The following is a 15,819-nucleotide window of genomic DNA, read 5'->3' on the forward strand; positions in this document are numbered from 1 at the left end:
TAATTGTATGCTCGTGTGTGCTCATGCCATCAAAAGCAGAAACAGGATGCAGAAGCAAATAGCATCGGATTAAAAAGATTAAAGTAATTTCAAGAGAAATTGGTGTAGTTTCAAGCAGATTTATACGTGGGTTAATCTATCAGTGAGTTAATCTAATCAGTGAGTGTTTAAAAACTGAACTGAAAGCTTACATAATGTTACACAAAAACACAGATACTCACAGACCAGTTTGATTCAATGCTTAATAGTTTAATGATGCAGAAGAGAAAAAAAGTTTTGTTTTTAAGTTTTTGCTAAAAGCATTCTTTCCATTACACATTTCAATTGCTCCTTTTAAAAGACACAATCACACTATTTTATGTCACTTGTCGCTTCGTTCCTTATGCATCGTTACAGCAAAAGAAAAAGGTAAAGATGTGAAAACAGATATTTTGAGTGATATATGAGAAGATTTCTTTCTTTTTCAGATGACGTGCCTTCATGTCAGTCCAGGAATCATCACTTACTCTTAATGCAGACAGAAGGGCATCGGGACTGGCAAGAGATATCATTCATACACAGGTCTCCTGTAAGCACCAAAAATCAACTTTAACTGAAATTTTTGTTGCATGGACACAAAAATATAGAATATATGAGAAAAATATTTTGGTTTTTTTGGTTTTATGTATAATGACAATAGCACTTGTATATATTATTTACAATTTTATACCTGAAAAATTCATTTCCATGCATTGCTCGCTGCCCAAGTTGTTAGGCTCCCCCCGACACCAGTTTGTGTATTGGAAACGTGTTCCATCGATCCAAAACCAATAACCCTCCTACAGAACAGAAAAAAGTTAAAAATAAGAAATCGTTTTTTAACGAAACTGCACTTTAACATTATACATCGACTACCAAGTTTGGACACACCTTCTCATTTATTGGTTTGTCTTTACTTTCACTACTACCGACATTGTAGATAGAAACTGAAGATATCAAATATATGAAACAAGATATATGGAATTATATGGCAATGAAAAAAAAGATAAGAATGAGAAATAAGTAAAATATCCAGTGGATAGATTTATGTTTTAACTGGCAGACTGGCATACCTGTTGACCATCAGAACCACCAATCCATGTTCGTCCATTAGCTCTACTCCCATCAGATATCACCCTCTGAATCAGCTGGTATTCCCCAAGGCTCTGTACAGATGCAAGGTTTGCACTCATGGTCTGACAGTTTCTCTACAGTAAACAAAAAGACAGAAGAGTTACAGAAGATTTATAAAACAACCTTCATGATTACACCACCACAAACATACAAATAATAATAAAACATACCAAGAAATATTTACATTGAGTGACAAAATTATTGATTTTAATTATCTGACCTTTTATTAATAGCTTACAATTCAACAAGTAATAAAAAGTAACGTTTTTTAAAAATTATTATATTGAAAGGACTAATGATTAATACATTTAAAATCATTTATCATTCAGAATTATTTCATGCAGTTAATGTTGGTGGCTTAAACCATTTACTGCAATAATTAGCATTATTTTTATAAATTAAAAAAATCATATTTGCTATTATAAGCTTGGATGCATATTTCACAGTACATATAAGAACTGGTTTTAATCGAAGCAAAAATTGACAGGTGATTTATCCATGGCATAAATTGTAGGAACGTGAAACTGGAGACTTTAGTTTGTTTGCTTCTTTGTTTGTATTTCTTGTTTACTAATATATTGTTACTGTTTACTTGTTAAAAAGTAAAGCCATATATGACATATATACATATTTGAACAAATGATAGCATTATTAAAATTCAATAAATGATAACATTAACAATGATCAATACATACTATTATAATTTTAAACAAATTTTAACAGTACATTGGCTTTGATAACATTTTAATAATTGTCAATATAAAAATGTTTAATATAATATTAAAAAAATATTATTATAAGGTCTTATCCAAATATTAAAGAATCAAAGAAACACAGTCACAGTAACCGGTGAGTCCTGATGTTATTACCTGAGCATCACCCCAGGGTAAGGGTGTAGAAACATAGAAGTAACATTTGTTGTTGGACTCAGTCCAACCAGTGGGACATGATGAGGACTTCTTGAGAACATAGCACTCATCTAAAGACAAAGCAAACATATTGTGTGACAAAATGCTGACTCAATTCCCCCTTTACTGGAATAATTATAATTATGGTCATTAACTTGTGTTTTATTGACAATAGTTTTACTTTTCAACAAATTTCAACTGGAAAATGTGTCATTTTCTTCCTTTAGATTTCTATTTTTAAAAACATGTATTTAAAAATAGATCTTATTATTTGGACAGCTGTATATAGCCCATTGACATGCACAACATTCAGTATGATACTAGTTACATACTTTTATACTTACCCTGAGCAGCGGTCAGAGCCATCATTGCACAGAGAAGTGCAGATGCAGTCAGCAGCTTCATGATGATATTTAGTGTCTCTGTAAGAAACACATTAACAAAAGTGATTAGCAGTTTGATAAAGAAAGGATAGAAGATCCTCAGCATATTTGTAACATACCTGTCTGTAGAATGTCTTCTCCTCTTTCAAGTGTCAGCCTGTAGCTTCACCCCTCAAGTAGAGATGAGCACTTATATACACTTTCTTATATTTACATTTCAATACCAGGAAGAGATGCACTAAAAATACTTAAGTATGTTTTGATTCCATGCTTCACTACCCCTGTCTTTACCAACCTTATGCAATTCTCTCCACCCATCTTGAATTTCATGGATGTTTAATTTCATTTATTGACTGCTGGTCAACAAAGATGTCACGCTCCTGGGCCTTTGGCTCAGTGTAAATGTGTTTGGACTTTTGATTCTGGGTTGTTTAATGTTCTATGGTTAAGGTTCTGTTCCTCGTTTTGGTGTACAGTTGTGATCCCTCTGTTTATATTTGTTTTCTTAGGTCTTCTTAGTTTTGTTTTCTAGTCTGTAGGTTTCTGTTATCATGGAGCACGGAACAGGGGAGTTTCCATGCCCCATGTTTAGTCAGCCTTATCCTTTCCATTTAGTCTTGTCTCTGCATTCGGTGTTCTCTTTCTTTCTCCCCGTCAGTCTTGTTCCCATGTATGTTTCTCCACTGGTCTCAGTGTCACACCCAAGTGCTTCATGATGATTTCGGAGTATTTCTATAAAAAACAAAATACCTAAAATGTGTAACAGATCAATAAAGAACTTTGGACAGCCATAAAATAGACAGTTTAAAAAAAAGGAAACAAACACTTTGAAAGCAAATCAGATTTGATATGATTTGATTTGACAAAGTTTCATTGCAGCAACTCAAAGAAAAGCATCATTTACACATAGCATAACATGGCTTGGTCATTGTGATGCACCAAGCAAGTTACAGCTTGGATTGAATGATTTTAACATCAACTGCAAAAACTGAAAATGTGTTTGTATTTGTAAATATTTGTAAGTCCATACAAGAAGCTGATTGTGAGAAAATGTATCATTTATCCTACTACAGTTTACACCTTAAAGAGAAAGCTCATGAATGTGCCAGCCCTGCAGACCATCTTCACCTTTATGGGAAAATAGTTAGTTGTAGATGGCAAGTTGTCATGAGAGAAGTATCATTATAATATTTGCTGTAATGTGAGAGTGTTTACAAAGTCACTGTATCAGCCTCACTTCCTCATATGCTACTGTACCAACTCCCATTAAAAAAACACTGTTGGCACCATCAGTCACACATGAAACTGTTGTTTCTTTAGAGATGGATGGATGCTCAGTCAACACCCTCATCAAATACCACTAAAATTCAACAGGTTTTTTTTTTTTTTTACAGTTTTCTTATGCTTATTTTTGTTTGTAGCATTTTCAAGTTTTTATTTGATTTGTCTCTTTTTTGTTTTGTCTGCAATAATGAATGAAGTGACTAGGTAGCTACAGCTTCTGTCCTTTTGTGATAGCTTTCACCCTCTCAAAACAAGTGTAATGTTTGTGAAATGCTGACTGTTCCTTATTGAAATATCAGATTTTTTTTTCTGTTACCAACGATTTTTGGGAAAAGACTAAAAATCATTGTCAAAAAATGTTGCAACAGAAAAGTCAATTTTGGAAAGGTTAACATAAAATAATGTTGATAACCAAACAGTTGCTGGTCCCCATTGACATAGTATGGACATAGTATAAAATAACAATACTATGGAAGTCAGTAGGGACAAAAAACTGGTTACCAACATTCTTGAAAATATCTTATTTTGTGTTCAACAGAACAAAGAAACAGGTTCAGAACAACTTGAGGGTGATGATTACCAAAATAAAGTTTTATTCCTTTTATCTTATTATCCATTTTATCTTATCCCTTAGCATTTAATTACTTCAGTTATACCAAATAATAAATGACCATCTTATTGGTCTCTTTTTAAGGTTAGTGGTGGAATATAAACATTTTGGGTTAACTGTAATGAAAACACATTTAATGCATAAACCTAAATTCAATTTATTATGAATATAACACTATAGATTTGTCGAAATAAGTACACAAGAGTTAGTTGAATTTTCAAGTCAAGAAATGAAATCAAAAAGATCATGACATTTCTAAACGTATTAATTTTTTAATGAATATTCATGTATTAGTGCATTGAACAAGAAAAAAAATAAAACAAGTAATCATTGTTCTAATTATGATTTTTACGGTAATTCCTACTTTCTACTGCAATCATATATTCTTACAGAATTTATCATGAAAGAAAGCACTAAGCATTCATTTTGAGAGTTAATCTTGGTCAGCCAAAGCACACTTAGATTTTGGCAAGACTGAATGGACATGTCAAATAGTGCACAGTTAGTGAATAAGGCCAATTTCAAATGTCTGCTGTAATCCACTAGGCTAATGCTCTTACACTGAAGATTTATAATGTGATGTTTACAGGACCCATAATTCTCTCCTTCTTCTCTTTTCAAGGAAATCCCAGACATCCTTCCAGAAGACAGAACTCTGCTGATGACTAATGAAGAAGAGTGCACTGCAGGTCCTGTTCAGGTAGAGGTCCCAGTGGATTCAGGTCAAACTAAAGAGCAAAACCAACTACTATTTCTGGCACTCAAGCTCAAAAACAGTTTGACCAATGACTGTCTTGAAGATATCATGAGTTTGTACGTGTTTTGTCTCTAGGGGCCACCGCATATATTTATATATAAACATATATAAATAAAACCACTTTTTTTTTTACGTTAGTAATTCCTTTTGTGCATAATTTTATAGTATTGTTAATAATAAATTAATTAAAGCAACAAAACAACCTGAAGAGCCAGTTCGGAGCCAAAAGAACCGGCTCTTTTTAGTGAGCCGAACCGAAAGTACCGGATCTCTAAAAAGAGTTGGAAATCCCATCACTACCAAGAAGTGTAGTTAACTGGGGGCCATTGTGGGCTCGTTCCGCCTTTGTGTTTGAGTCTTACAATGCTAAACTACTAGACATGATCAAAAGCACTCAAGGGGTTGCGCTACAGATTGTAAAATGTTCTGGCTACAGAAGGCCTTACCATTTTATGGCCAGACTTTACTGAAAGATGCCTCAAATGAATGCAAGGAGATATTTGAATCTCTAACAAGACCTAAACAGTTAAAACATGTAACTCACACACATGGTATCACTGCACTTAATCATCCTAAAGTGCGATTAATTAGGAGGGATGACTATATGGCACTGAGTCATTATGGGGTACAAAGGAGCAGAGTAAAGTACTTTCAACGAATCATTACAGATGGCGAGGTGTTTCACTCCGAAGATTACAGTCGTGTACTCAAACGTCATTCATTCACTGTTATGTTGAATGATGATGATCAAAATTTCTTTAACTTTAAACGATTTGTAATATATCAAAATGAAAGTGGAGAGACGTGTTATGCTATTGGAAGATTCTATGAATGAGCAAAGCATAGTCTCTGTGCCTCAAATCCAAGTTATTTTGAACCAGTATCAAAACGTCTTGGACATCTTACAGGCAGGCACGTGCAGAGGGGGGGGGGGGGGGGGCTAGAGGGGCTTGAGCACCCGCCCCTTTCCTGATGGGTGCCCAAAGTGCCCTTTTGTTGAGGCAACTTTTTTAAAAAAATTATTATTATTTTTTTTTAATGTGTGTGTGCGTGCGAGTCCTGTCTGTGCCCCTCAACAATAACATTTAACTATTAATCACAGTTTTGCTAAATAAAAGGATCTCGCTTGCATCAGTCACATGTTCACATTTAACCAATGATCGCCCTTGACCTCAAAACGCGCTGGTTATGAGCCGGGAACGAGCTCACAAAGAGCACGCGCATTTTTTCCGGTCCGGAGCTGTAGGAGAAACACAAGTTAACTCAGAGACACAGACTGATGCCACAAAACCAGTAAGTAGGTGTACAGCACTGTAGTGTATAGCACACAGGAGTATTGGCTTATTACGTACACGTTGGTAAGCTGTCTTGTTGCAACTGACGAACTAAAACAAACGAGCGTGCTGTGTGTGCAACAGCGCGACAAACATTACCTGTCCTTTTATTAACTGCACAAGTAGTGCTGGTCATAGCTGCTGGCTACCTGTGTAACGGTGTGTTCACACCGAACGCGATGGACGCGAATAAAACGCCCCAAACGCCCCTGATTTGACGCGTGCACATTCGCGTCTCAACGCGTGTCCAAGAAAAATCCATCGCGCGTCAAAATATCATATTTTGACGCGTGTGAACCGGAAATGTGGGAGGAATGTGGGAGGGAGTTGTGCCAGACCGGTATCTTTGCAAGATGGCAGCTGTCAAGCTAGCGCTTGAAGAGAGAGTCTCCCTTTTCTATGTACTGTGGAGAGCAGAGCAGCGGCGTAAAAGACGTCCTCGCCGTACCTGGGTCCATCAGGTCCTCCAGAGGCGTGAGCAGTTTGGTGAGTTTCACCATTTGCTCCAGGAGCCGCGCCTGGATGACGGCCGATTCCAGCGCTATCACCGTCGGCCAGTTTGAGGACCTGCTTCCCCTCGTCGGTCCCAGCATCGCCCGCCTAGACACCAACTACAGGCGCTCAATCCCACCTGCAGAGCGCCTGTCCGTCTGCCTGAGGTTAGTAAAAGTATTTAATACGGTAGTCCTTTATTGATACCTGTGCTAATATATGCTAAACCATCCAGTTATACACTGCTAACATGGATGTGCTATGCTAACAGTGAATGCTGTCGGTGTTTACTGAAAGGAAACTGTGGTATGGAGACTGTTTATAATATTTCTAGTGATACTCAGAAGGTCTCATCAAGTCCCGATTTAATTCGATTTATGCTGTTATCAGTGTTTGCAATGATAGCATGGCTGTGGTGTCACATCAATGTATGCGCTGGTGTTTGCTGATATCAAACTGTAGCATTAGGACCACTGAGTTAACCTTTGTAGTGATGCTCACTCCTTTTTATTTAGACCTGGTTTAATTCTGGGATAGTTGAATATTTGTATATAATCCCTGCAGCTGTCAGACTCTATAGCAGGGGTCACCAGCCTTTATTAAAACAGAGTTAGATAAAACTGTGAACAGTTTGGTTCATCTTTAGTTACATGGTTCTATCTTGATAAGTTATGTCTTATCACAGATTAATTTTTTTTTTTTCGCCTGTCCCATTTGGTTCTTTAGCCATCAGAATTGTTGTCTGAAGACCAACAAGGATACCCAATGGATTTACTTTGCCAAATGGATCATCGTGGCATTGCCGTATTGGTTCATTTGGTCGATCTTTGTTTTTATTATTTATTATATTTTATTTTCAGATGTTACAGACGGGACAGACATGAGTGAGGGATAGGAAAGGGAGAAAGAAAGAGGAAGGAAAGGAAAAACAGAAGGGGAGAGGGACAGTGAGAAAGGGGGGGAGAAAAAAAATAAAAATCTCCTGGATCACCTGTTGAGAGAAGAATAGAAAACAAGCAAAAAAAGACAAAAAAACAAAACAAAGCAACATACTAAACACAACACCATCGCATTAATCTAGCTAAGTGTAAACAGCAGTAAATACTAAATATTCAATGTTGTTGTGCAGCACGCAGGACAGATGTGCTTCGAAGTAGCAGCCAAGAAAGGTGTAATTTGGGTCTACGAGCAGTGAACACCCGTGTGCATACCTGTGTGGATCAGCGCGCTTGTATTCCAAAGGTTTCTCCATGTAACGATCTGCTAGGGAGTGTGGGGGGGCCACAGCCCCGTCCTCCAGGGTGTGAAGCAGGTATGGAGGAGATCAAAACTCCAGACATCCAGAGGCCCCCAGAACACAAGAGACCATGGCAGACCAACAGAGGGGCAGCCGCGCCACTGTTCCAGTAAGAGCTGAGGAGAGTCCCAGATGAGGGTTCACTCAGCAGCCACGGAGCAGAAGCCAGGGGGAGTTGCAGTGACGCGCCCATGAGCTCCGCCGTCCGCCAGCTGTGCCTGAGTGACCGAGCCCCAGGCCGAGAGGCCGGGGACACCCCACCCCCGAAGGGGCCCGAGCGAGCCCCAGGCTCCAGGCCCCGATAAGCGGCCGCCAAGGAGTGAGCCGGTGTGTACCTGGACGCCCACCCCCAGACACAAAGAACCACAAACGCACCGACACCTGAGGGAGTCCGCCACCGGCAGGGGAAGTGGTGGTAGGTGGAGATAGGCCTCCAAACCTTGGAGGGCCTGAGGTGTCCCCAGAGAGGTGGCGTCTGATACCCAGCCTGACATATAGACACAGACATACAGGCACACACAGACACAAACATCCATTCCCCCCCTCATGCTCTCATATGCAATCACTCCACACTCAACCAACGTGGAGACAGACATAAAGAGACGCTGTACACACGATCACACTCCCCAAGCGTACTCTACAAACCGGGTCTAGGTACCCTTGCCCCTGGAGGGGGGAACTGCACCCAGACCCAGGTGGTGTTACCCTTTTCCCTGCGGTGGGGAGAGGCAGACCACCCCGACTTCGTAGCAGCAGGGAGGCCCCACACTCCAGACCGCAGTCGGACGGCCAACTCCACCTAGCCCTCCCGCTCCAGCAGGCCGCAGAGAATGGGGGTGGGAGAAGACTCCAAACCTCCCTCCACCCGCTCATTGTAGTGTTGATGCATGTGTGTTCTAAGGTGCAATTAAAACCCAGGAGGGCATGGAGCTACCTGCCAAGGAGCAGCAGGTAAGCGCATAGTCCCTCCTGATAGCCCTCAATGTCTAAGTGTATTTAAAATTGAGAGGTGGGCAACGACGCCAGGGGTGAGGTGTACACCCTGATGGTAATTTGGGCTCCGTGATTGTGCCCACCCCCAAGATCCTATATGTATGTGTAATGAGAGTGTGAATAATGTGAATGTCTAAGTTGTGGGATAAAATTGAGGCAGAGGCAGCCAGAAGGGGACAGAGGGGGGGGGGGTAGCCTCCTCTGCACCCTGGTGACATACCCCTACTCCAAGGCCCTGCATGTGTGGGTGGTTGTGGTGGAGCGGGAAGAGGGAGGACGCTGGAGATGGGGAGGGACGGAAGGGAGGGGCAGGTAACCCCTCCCTGGGGCCAGCTCCCCCGCTGACCTCAGTAGGCACTCCCACACTCCGCGACCCGCCAGGGAAAGGGGGCCCAGGCCCATCCAGACCGGGGCCCAGTGCAGCAGCGCCTCCCGGCCCCACAGAGCCCGGGACAGTCCACCCAACCCCACCACAGAGAAAACTGCACCCACCCCACCATCCACTCATCTTCCAGACTACATAAGACAGTAAACGCCCAGGCTGAGATCTTCCTCCACCTCTCCTGTATCTCCCCCTCCTGCAGAGAGAGTTCCTGAAGAGAGGAAAGCTCCTGCAAGATGTGACCATCTCCCCCACCAGTTGAAGAGCCCCCCAGGTGGTTCGACGCACCGGCGGCACCCTGCTCCAGGGCCGGGCCCCCATGCACCCACCCGCCCACAACCCCGGCAACACACCAACCAGGATCCAAGCCCACGAGGCCCGGCCCGGGCCCCAGCCCAGAGACGGAGCGCCCCCAGAACCTCACGCCCATCCCGGACCCACCCAGGGCCAGCCAGGCTACCAGGTCAGTAACCCACGTCCGTCAGCACAGACCCTCCCCTAGCCCCGCTGCACGCAGCCGCGAGGAAACAGTCACCTGAGAGCCAACAGAGCCCCCAACCGGACATGACCGCTACCCCGGGTTGAGCCCCCCAAGGAAGATGCCTCCGGGGAACCCCCCGACGCCCTAAGCCTGTCCCTACCCCCACACCAATCACAACAGTGAAGGCGGGACCAAACTATGACCCCCCCACCCCCACTAGGTGATGGAGCTGATAAAAGGAGTCCAGAGCAATTGATCTGATGTGGTGGCAGAGGCTGTGTCAATGTAATCTAATAGATAATTTCTATATTGGTTAGAATTAAGATTATTTTTATTTTTCCAGTTCATGAGGACTGTTTTCTTGGCTATGCATAGGGCAGTGAAAATCATATGGGCTATATTCTTTTCTGAAGTGACATTATCTAAGCTGCCCAGTAAACACACTAAGGGGGAAGTTGGAATGTTACATTTCAGACACTTTGATAAGTCTTCACATATCTCGCGCCAAAACCTTTGCACTGGTGGACAGAACCAAAGAGCGTGGATGTAATTGTCTGGTGTATAGCCTTGACAGTGTGAGCAGTTGTTGGAAGATGTAAAGCCCATCTTGAACATCCGATGACCTGTATAGTGCACTCTATGTAGTATTTTGTATTGTATTAATTGCAGACTGGGATTTTTAATTAATTTAAAGGTTTTTAAGCAAATCTGAGACCAGAAGTTTTGGTCTAAGCTGACTGATAAATCTGCATCCCACTTTGCAATAGGAAGGGATATTGATTCATCTAATTTAGAAAGTGTTCTGTATATTTTAGATAATAATTTGGGGGACTTAAGAGTAAGAAAATGTGCCGCACTTAGTGGTGTTTGTAATTCAACTTGACTGAGGTTAAATTTCTTTTTTACTATGGATTTAATTTGTTGATATTCTAAAAATCTTGTCTTGTTGATCCCATATTGTGCAACTAGTCTGTCAAATGGAATAAATTCTGTTCCCTCTAATATATGTTCTAAGTATTTAATTCCTTTACAACTCCATTCTGGGAAATTAATCATATTATTGTTTTGTAATATGTCAGGGTTATTCCAGATAGGTGTACGTTTGCATGGGATTAATGAAGACTCCGTTATTTTTAGAAACTCCCACCATGCTGTCAGAGAAAAGCTGATGTTGATACTTTTAAAGCATTCATGTCTTTTGATGTTTGAGCTAATAAATGGTAGGTCTGAAATCTCTAGATCCTTGCATAGTGCCTGTTCAACATCTAGCCAGGGCTCAACTAAGAAGGTATGTTTTAACCATTCTGAGACGAACTGAAGCCTGTTGGCTAAGAAGTATTGGTGAAAATTAGGCAGATCTAATCCTCCTCTATCCTTGGTTCTTTGTAGCGTTTTTAAGCTGATACGCGGGGGTTTATCTTTCCAAAGGAATTTGGAAATACAGTGGGGCAAAAAAGTATTTAGTCAGCCACCGATTGTGCAAGTTTCCCCACTTAAAATGATGACAGAGGTCAGTAATTTGCACCAGAGGTACACTTCAACTGTGAGAGACAGAATGTGAAAAAAAAAAATCCATGAATCCACATGGTAGGATTTGTAAAGAATTTATTCGTAAATCAGGGTGGAAAATAAGTATTTGGTCAATAACAAAAATACAACTCAATACTTTGTAACATAACCTTTGTTGGCAATAACAGAGGTCAAACGTTTACTATAGGTCTTTACCAGGTTTGCACACACAGTAGCTGGTATTTTGGCCCATTCCTCCATGCAGATCTTCTAGAGAGCAGTGATGTTTTGGGGCTGTCGCCGAGCAACACGGACTTTCAACTCCCGCCACAGATTTTCTATGGGGTTGAGGTCTGGAGACTGGCTAGGCCACTCCAGGACTTTCAAATGCTTCTTATGGAGCCACTCCTTTGTTGCCCGGGCGGTGTGTTTTGGATCATTGTCATGTTGGAAGACCCAGCCTCGTTTCATCTTCAAAGTTCTCACTGATGGAAGGAGGTTTTGGCTCAAAATCTCACGATACATGGCCCCATTCATTCTGTCCTTAACACGGATCAGTCGTCCTGTCCCCTTGGCAGAAAAACAGCCCCATAGCATGATGTTTCCACCCCCATGCTTCACAGTAGGTATGGTGTTCTTGGGATGCAACTCACTATTCTTCTTCCTCCAAACACGACGAGTTGCGTTTATACCAAAAAGTTCTACTTTGGTTTCATCTGACCACATGACATTCTTCCAATCCTCTGCTGTATCATCCATGTGCTCTCTGGCAAACTTCAGACGGGCCTGGACATGCACTGGCTTCAGCAGCGGAACACGTCTGGCACTGCGGGATTTGATTCCCTGCCGTTGTAGTGTGTTACTGATGGTGACCTTTGTTACTTTGGTCCCAGCTCTCTGCAGGTCATTCACCAGGTCCCCCCGTGTGGTTCTGGGATCTTTGCTCACCGTTCTCATGATCATTTTGACCCCACGGGATGAGGTCTTGCGTGGAGCCCCAGATCGAGGGAGATTATCAGTGGTCTTGTATGTCTTCCATTTTCTGATGATTGCTCCCACAGTTGATTTTTTCACACCAAGCTGCTTGCCTATTGTATATTCACTCTTCCCAGTCTGGTGCAGGTCTACAATACTTTTCCTGGTGTCCTTTGAAAGCTCTTTGGTCTTGGCCATGGCGGAGTTTGGAGTCTGACTGTTTGAGGCTGTGGACAGGTGTCTTTTATACAGATGATGAGTTCAAACAGGTGCCATTCATACAGGTAACGAGTGGGGGACAGAAAAGCTTCTTACAGAAGACGTTACAGGTCTGTGAGAGCCAGAGATTTTCCTTGTTTGAGGTGACAAAATACTTATTTTCCACCCTAATTTACGAATAAATTCTTTACAAATCCTACCATGTGAATTCATGGATTTTTTTTTCACATTCTGTCTCTCACAGTTGAAGTGTACCTCTGGTGCAAATTACTGACCTCTGTCATCATTTTAAGTGGGGGAACTTGCACAATCGGTGGCTGACTAAATACTTTTTTGCCCCACTGTATATGAATCCAGAGATCTGAACCAATCTTGTGATGGTTTGTTAGGGATCATCAAAAATAAGTAATTTATTTTTGGCAAGATCATCATTTTTATAGTGGCGACCCTTCCCATGAGTGATATGGGTAAAGATTTCCATCTAGTCAGATCGCCTTCTACTTTCTTTAGAAGTGGGATGTGGTTTAATTTAGTTAAGTCTGAAAGCTTAGGAGAGACATTAATACCTAAATATTTAATATTTCCGGATTGCAGTGGGGCAGAGGAAAAATTATGGAAGGAGCAGTTAATGGGGAGAACTGTAGATTTTGGCCAGTTAATTGAATAATCTGAAACTCTTGAAAACCAGTTTATTAAAGTAATTACCTCAGAGAGGTTGGTTTGTGTGTTTTGCAGAAAAAGCAACACATCATCCGCATAGAGACTGATTTTATGTTCTATGTTCTTACATTTTATGCCCTTAATTGTTGTAGCCTGTCTAAATGCTGCTGCTAGAGGTTCGATAAAAATTGCAAAAAGTGAAGGGGAGAGTGGGCATCCCTGTCTGTGTCATGGTCTGGGTCTGATGACCCAGAGCTCATGTATTTCTTGTATATGTTTTTCCATATGTTATGGTGGTTTTCTCTCCCTTTTTGTCCTTTCTCCCTGGGTGCTCCCGGATGTTTTGGGGTCGCTGAGGGGACTGCGACCCGGAAGTGTTCCCGCACTGGGGACTGCCGCACCTGCCGCCCATTAGCCCTCACCAGCTGATGGCTTCATGAGGGGCGCCTTATTTAAGAAGGTGGCGGAGCCCCAGTCGGCGCGGGATTATACTAAGTCGAACCTGTTAAGTACCTCCGTAGATTAGTGTGTTGTGATCGGCTTCGCTACTAAAGGCTGCCTGCTGAGCTGTGTGTGTTTTTGTGTCACCAGGAGTCGGGAGTCAGGAACGTCGTCACGAGGGGAAATCACAGAGTGGAATCGGGTTTTTGGAGTTGTCACCTTTTCACTGCTATGGACACGTGCACTGTGTGGGATTCTTGGAGGAATCGCCACAGGAGTCACAGTGCTTGAATTGTATATAGTTGTCGTTTCTGTCCACTCGCCATAAATAAATCCACTGTCCTTCACTTGAGTCTCGCGTTTGGGCCCTACTTTCTCTACAACTCCACGGTCTGCCGTCGCAGCCCGTGACAGTCTGGTGCCCCTCAGGAGATAGAAGCTGGAGGATGTCTGGTCATTTGTTCTGATACGAGCTGTTGGGGAATTGTATAATATTCTTATCCAGTTTATGAAAGAGTTTCCAAAACCAAATTTGTGTAAAGTTGCGAATAAAAATTTCCAGTTAACTCTGTCAAATGCTTTTTCTGCATCTAGAGATAATATTATGGTTTCGATGTTTTTATCGTATGAGTAGTCTATTAAATTAAGTAATCTACGAGTGTTTGTTGAGGAGTGCCGACCTTTTATGAAACCAGTTTGGTCAGGATGAATTAAGAGGGGGGTCATTTTCTCTAATCTCTTTGAGAGAGCTTTGCAGATTATTTTAAGATTTTAAGATTAATTTTTCAAAAATATTAATGATTTAAGCAAGGAAAGGGCTACATGTCAACATACAACTCTTTATTTCTATTAATGTCTTACTTCATTCCTACCTGATTGACATGTTTAGGAATTATGAGTGATTGGCTCACTGTAGTGGCAAAAGTTGCTACCAATCAAATTATGATATGTTAAAGTTAAAACAAAACACAACTGTTTTAGATGTTATCTAATATACATTTTGTAATTATCCTTATAATTACAAAATGTTTTATGTAAGATTTAAGTTTTGTGATTTAAATCTGACATCACAAAAGTATTTTGGAATTTGAATAATGTATTTTGTAACTGCAGTACACATAATACTGATTTTGAACAATTTTGTCCAGGTTCCTTGTCACCGGGGACTCCTTCACGACCAAGCATTCAGTTTCAGAGTCGGTGTGTCCACGGTGAGCCAGATCACCCCCCAGGCAGCGACGGCCATCTAGGACTGTCTAGTGGACGACTTCATGGCTGCGCCTTCACCTGGAGACTGGCGGTCCATCACAGAGGGATTCCAGGAGCGCTGGAACTTTCCTCTGTGCTGTGCAGCTCTGGATGGGAAGCACGTCCAGACAAAGGCACCCTATATATCATATAGGAGACACACACATTGATATACACTAAATATTTATTTCATTTCTTTTTTGTGGTGCCCAAATTTATGCACCTGCTTGATTTTGTTTAAACAATTATTGCACACTTTCTGTAAATCCAGTAAACTTCTTTTCACTTCTCAAATATCACTGTGTGTCTCCTGTATGATATTTAACTGACATTTTTTATTGTAACAACCAAGGATTTATACAGGAAAATAATGTCTATTAACAAGGTTGCCCAAACTTTTGCATCCCACTGTATTAGTATATTTTGTCATTAGTATAACATGAAATAAATTCTACATGTGTCAAGTCGTGTGCCAACATTTGCTGTGTAGTAGAACTGAGACATTAGTCATTATAAAAATTTATTTGAAATATTAGAATTCTCAAACAGAAAAACATTAATTGATGTTTTGATTCTCAAAGTGCAAACCTTTGTAGATTGCAAACGTAAAAGTATTATTATGCCGCGGTTTGTCTTCATCTGCCTGCCACTTTCGTGCGCCTTTTTCCCTCGCGGTGCAGGTGTCTATTTCCGA

General features: G+C 41.3%; 1 protein-coding gene and 1 long non-coding RNA gene across 2 annotated transcripts; one reads left to right on the forward strand and one right to left on the reverse strand.

Moving 5' to 3' along the window:
* Positions 1-228: 228 nt before the first annotated feature.
* Positions 229-2,644, reverse strand: LOC147334674 (ladderlectin-like). Its single transcript, XM_086274387.1, has 6 exons — positions 2,563-2,644; positions 2,405-2,482; positions 2,022-2,131; positions 1,092-1,226; positions 710-818; positions 229-566 (listed from the first exon to the last, which is right to left on the reverse strand). Exons 2-6 carry the CDS (start codon positions 2,463-2,465, stop codon positions 499-501), a joined length of 483 nt encoding a protein of 160 aa, XP_086130513.1. The 5' UTR covers positions 2,466-2,482; positions 2,563-2,644; the 3' UTR covers positions 229-498.
* An 11,030-nt stretch (positions 2,645-13,674) lies between these two features.
* Positions 13,675-14,229, forward strand: LOC147334675 (uncharacterized). The gene is made up of 2 exons (XR_015128595.1): positions 13,675-13,940; positions 14,028-14,229. It is a non-coding gene; the product is annotated as an uncharacterized LOC147334675 (long non-coding RNA).
* The last annotated feature ends 1,590 nt before the right edge of the window (positions 14,230-15,819 follow it).

The sequence above is a fragment of the Aulonocara sp. 'chitande type north' Nkhata Bay genome, linkage group LG3 (genome assembly GCF_057382095.1).
Source record: "Aulonocara sp. 'chitande type north' Nkhata Bay isolate Kocher_YH1m ecotype deep benthic linkage group LG3, A_spYH_male_GT1.1, whole genome shotgun sequence".
NCBI lineage: Eukaryota > Metazoa > Chordata > Actinopteri > Cichliformes > Cichlidae > Aulonocara > Aulonocara sp. 'chitande type north' Nkhata Bay.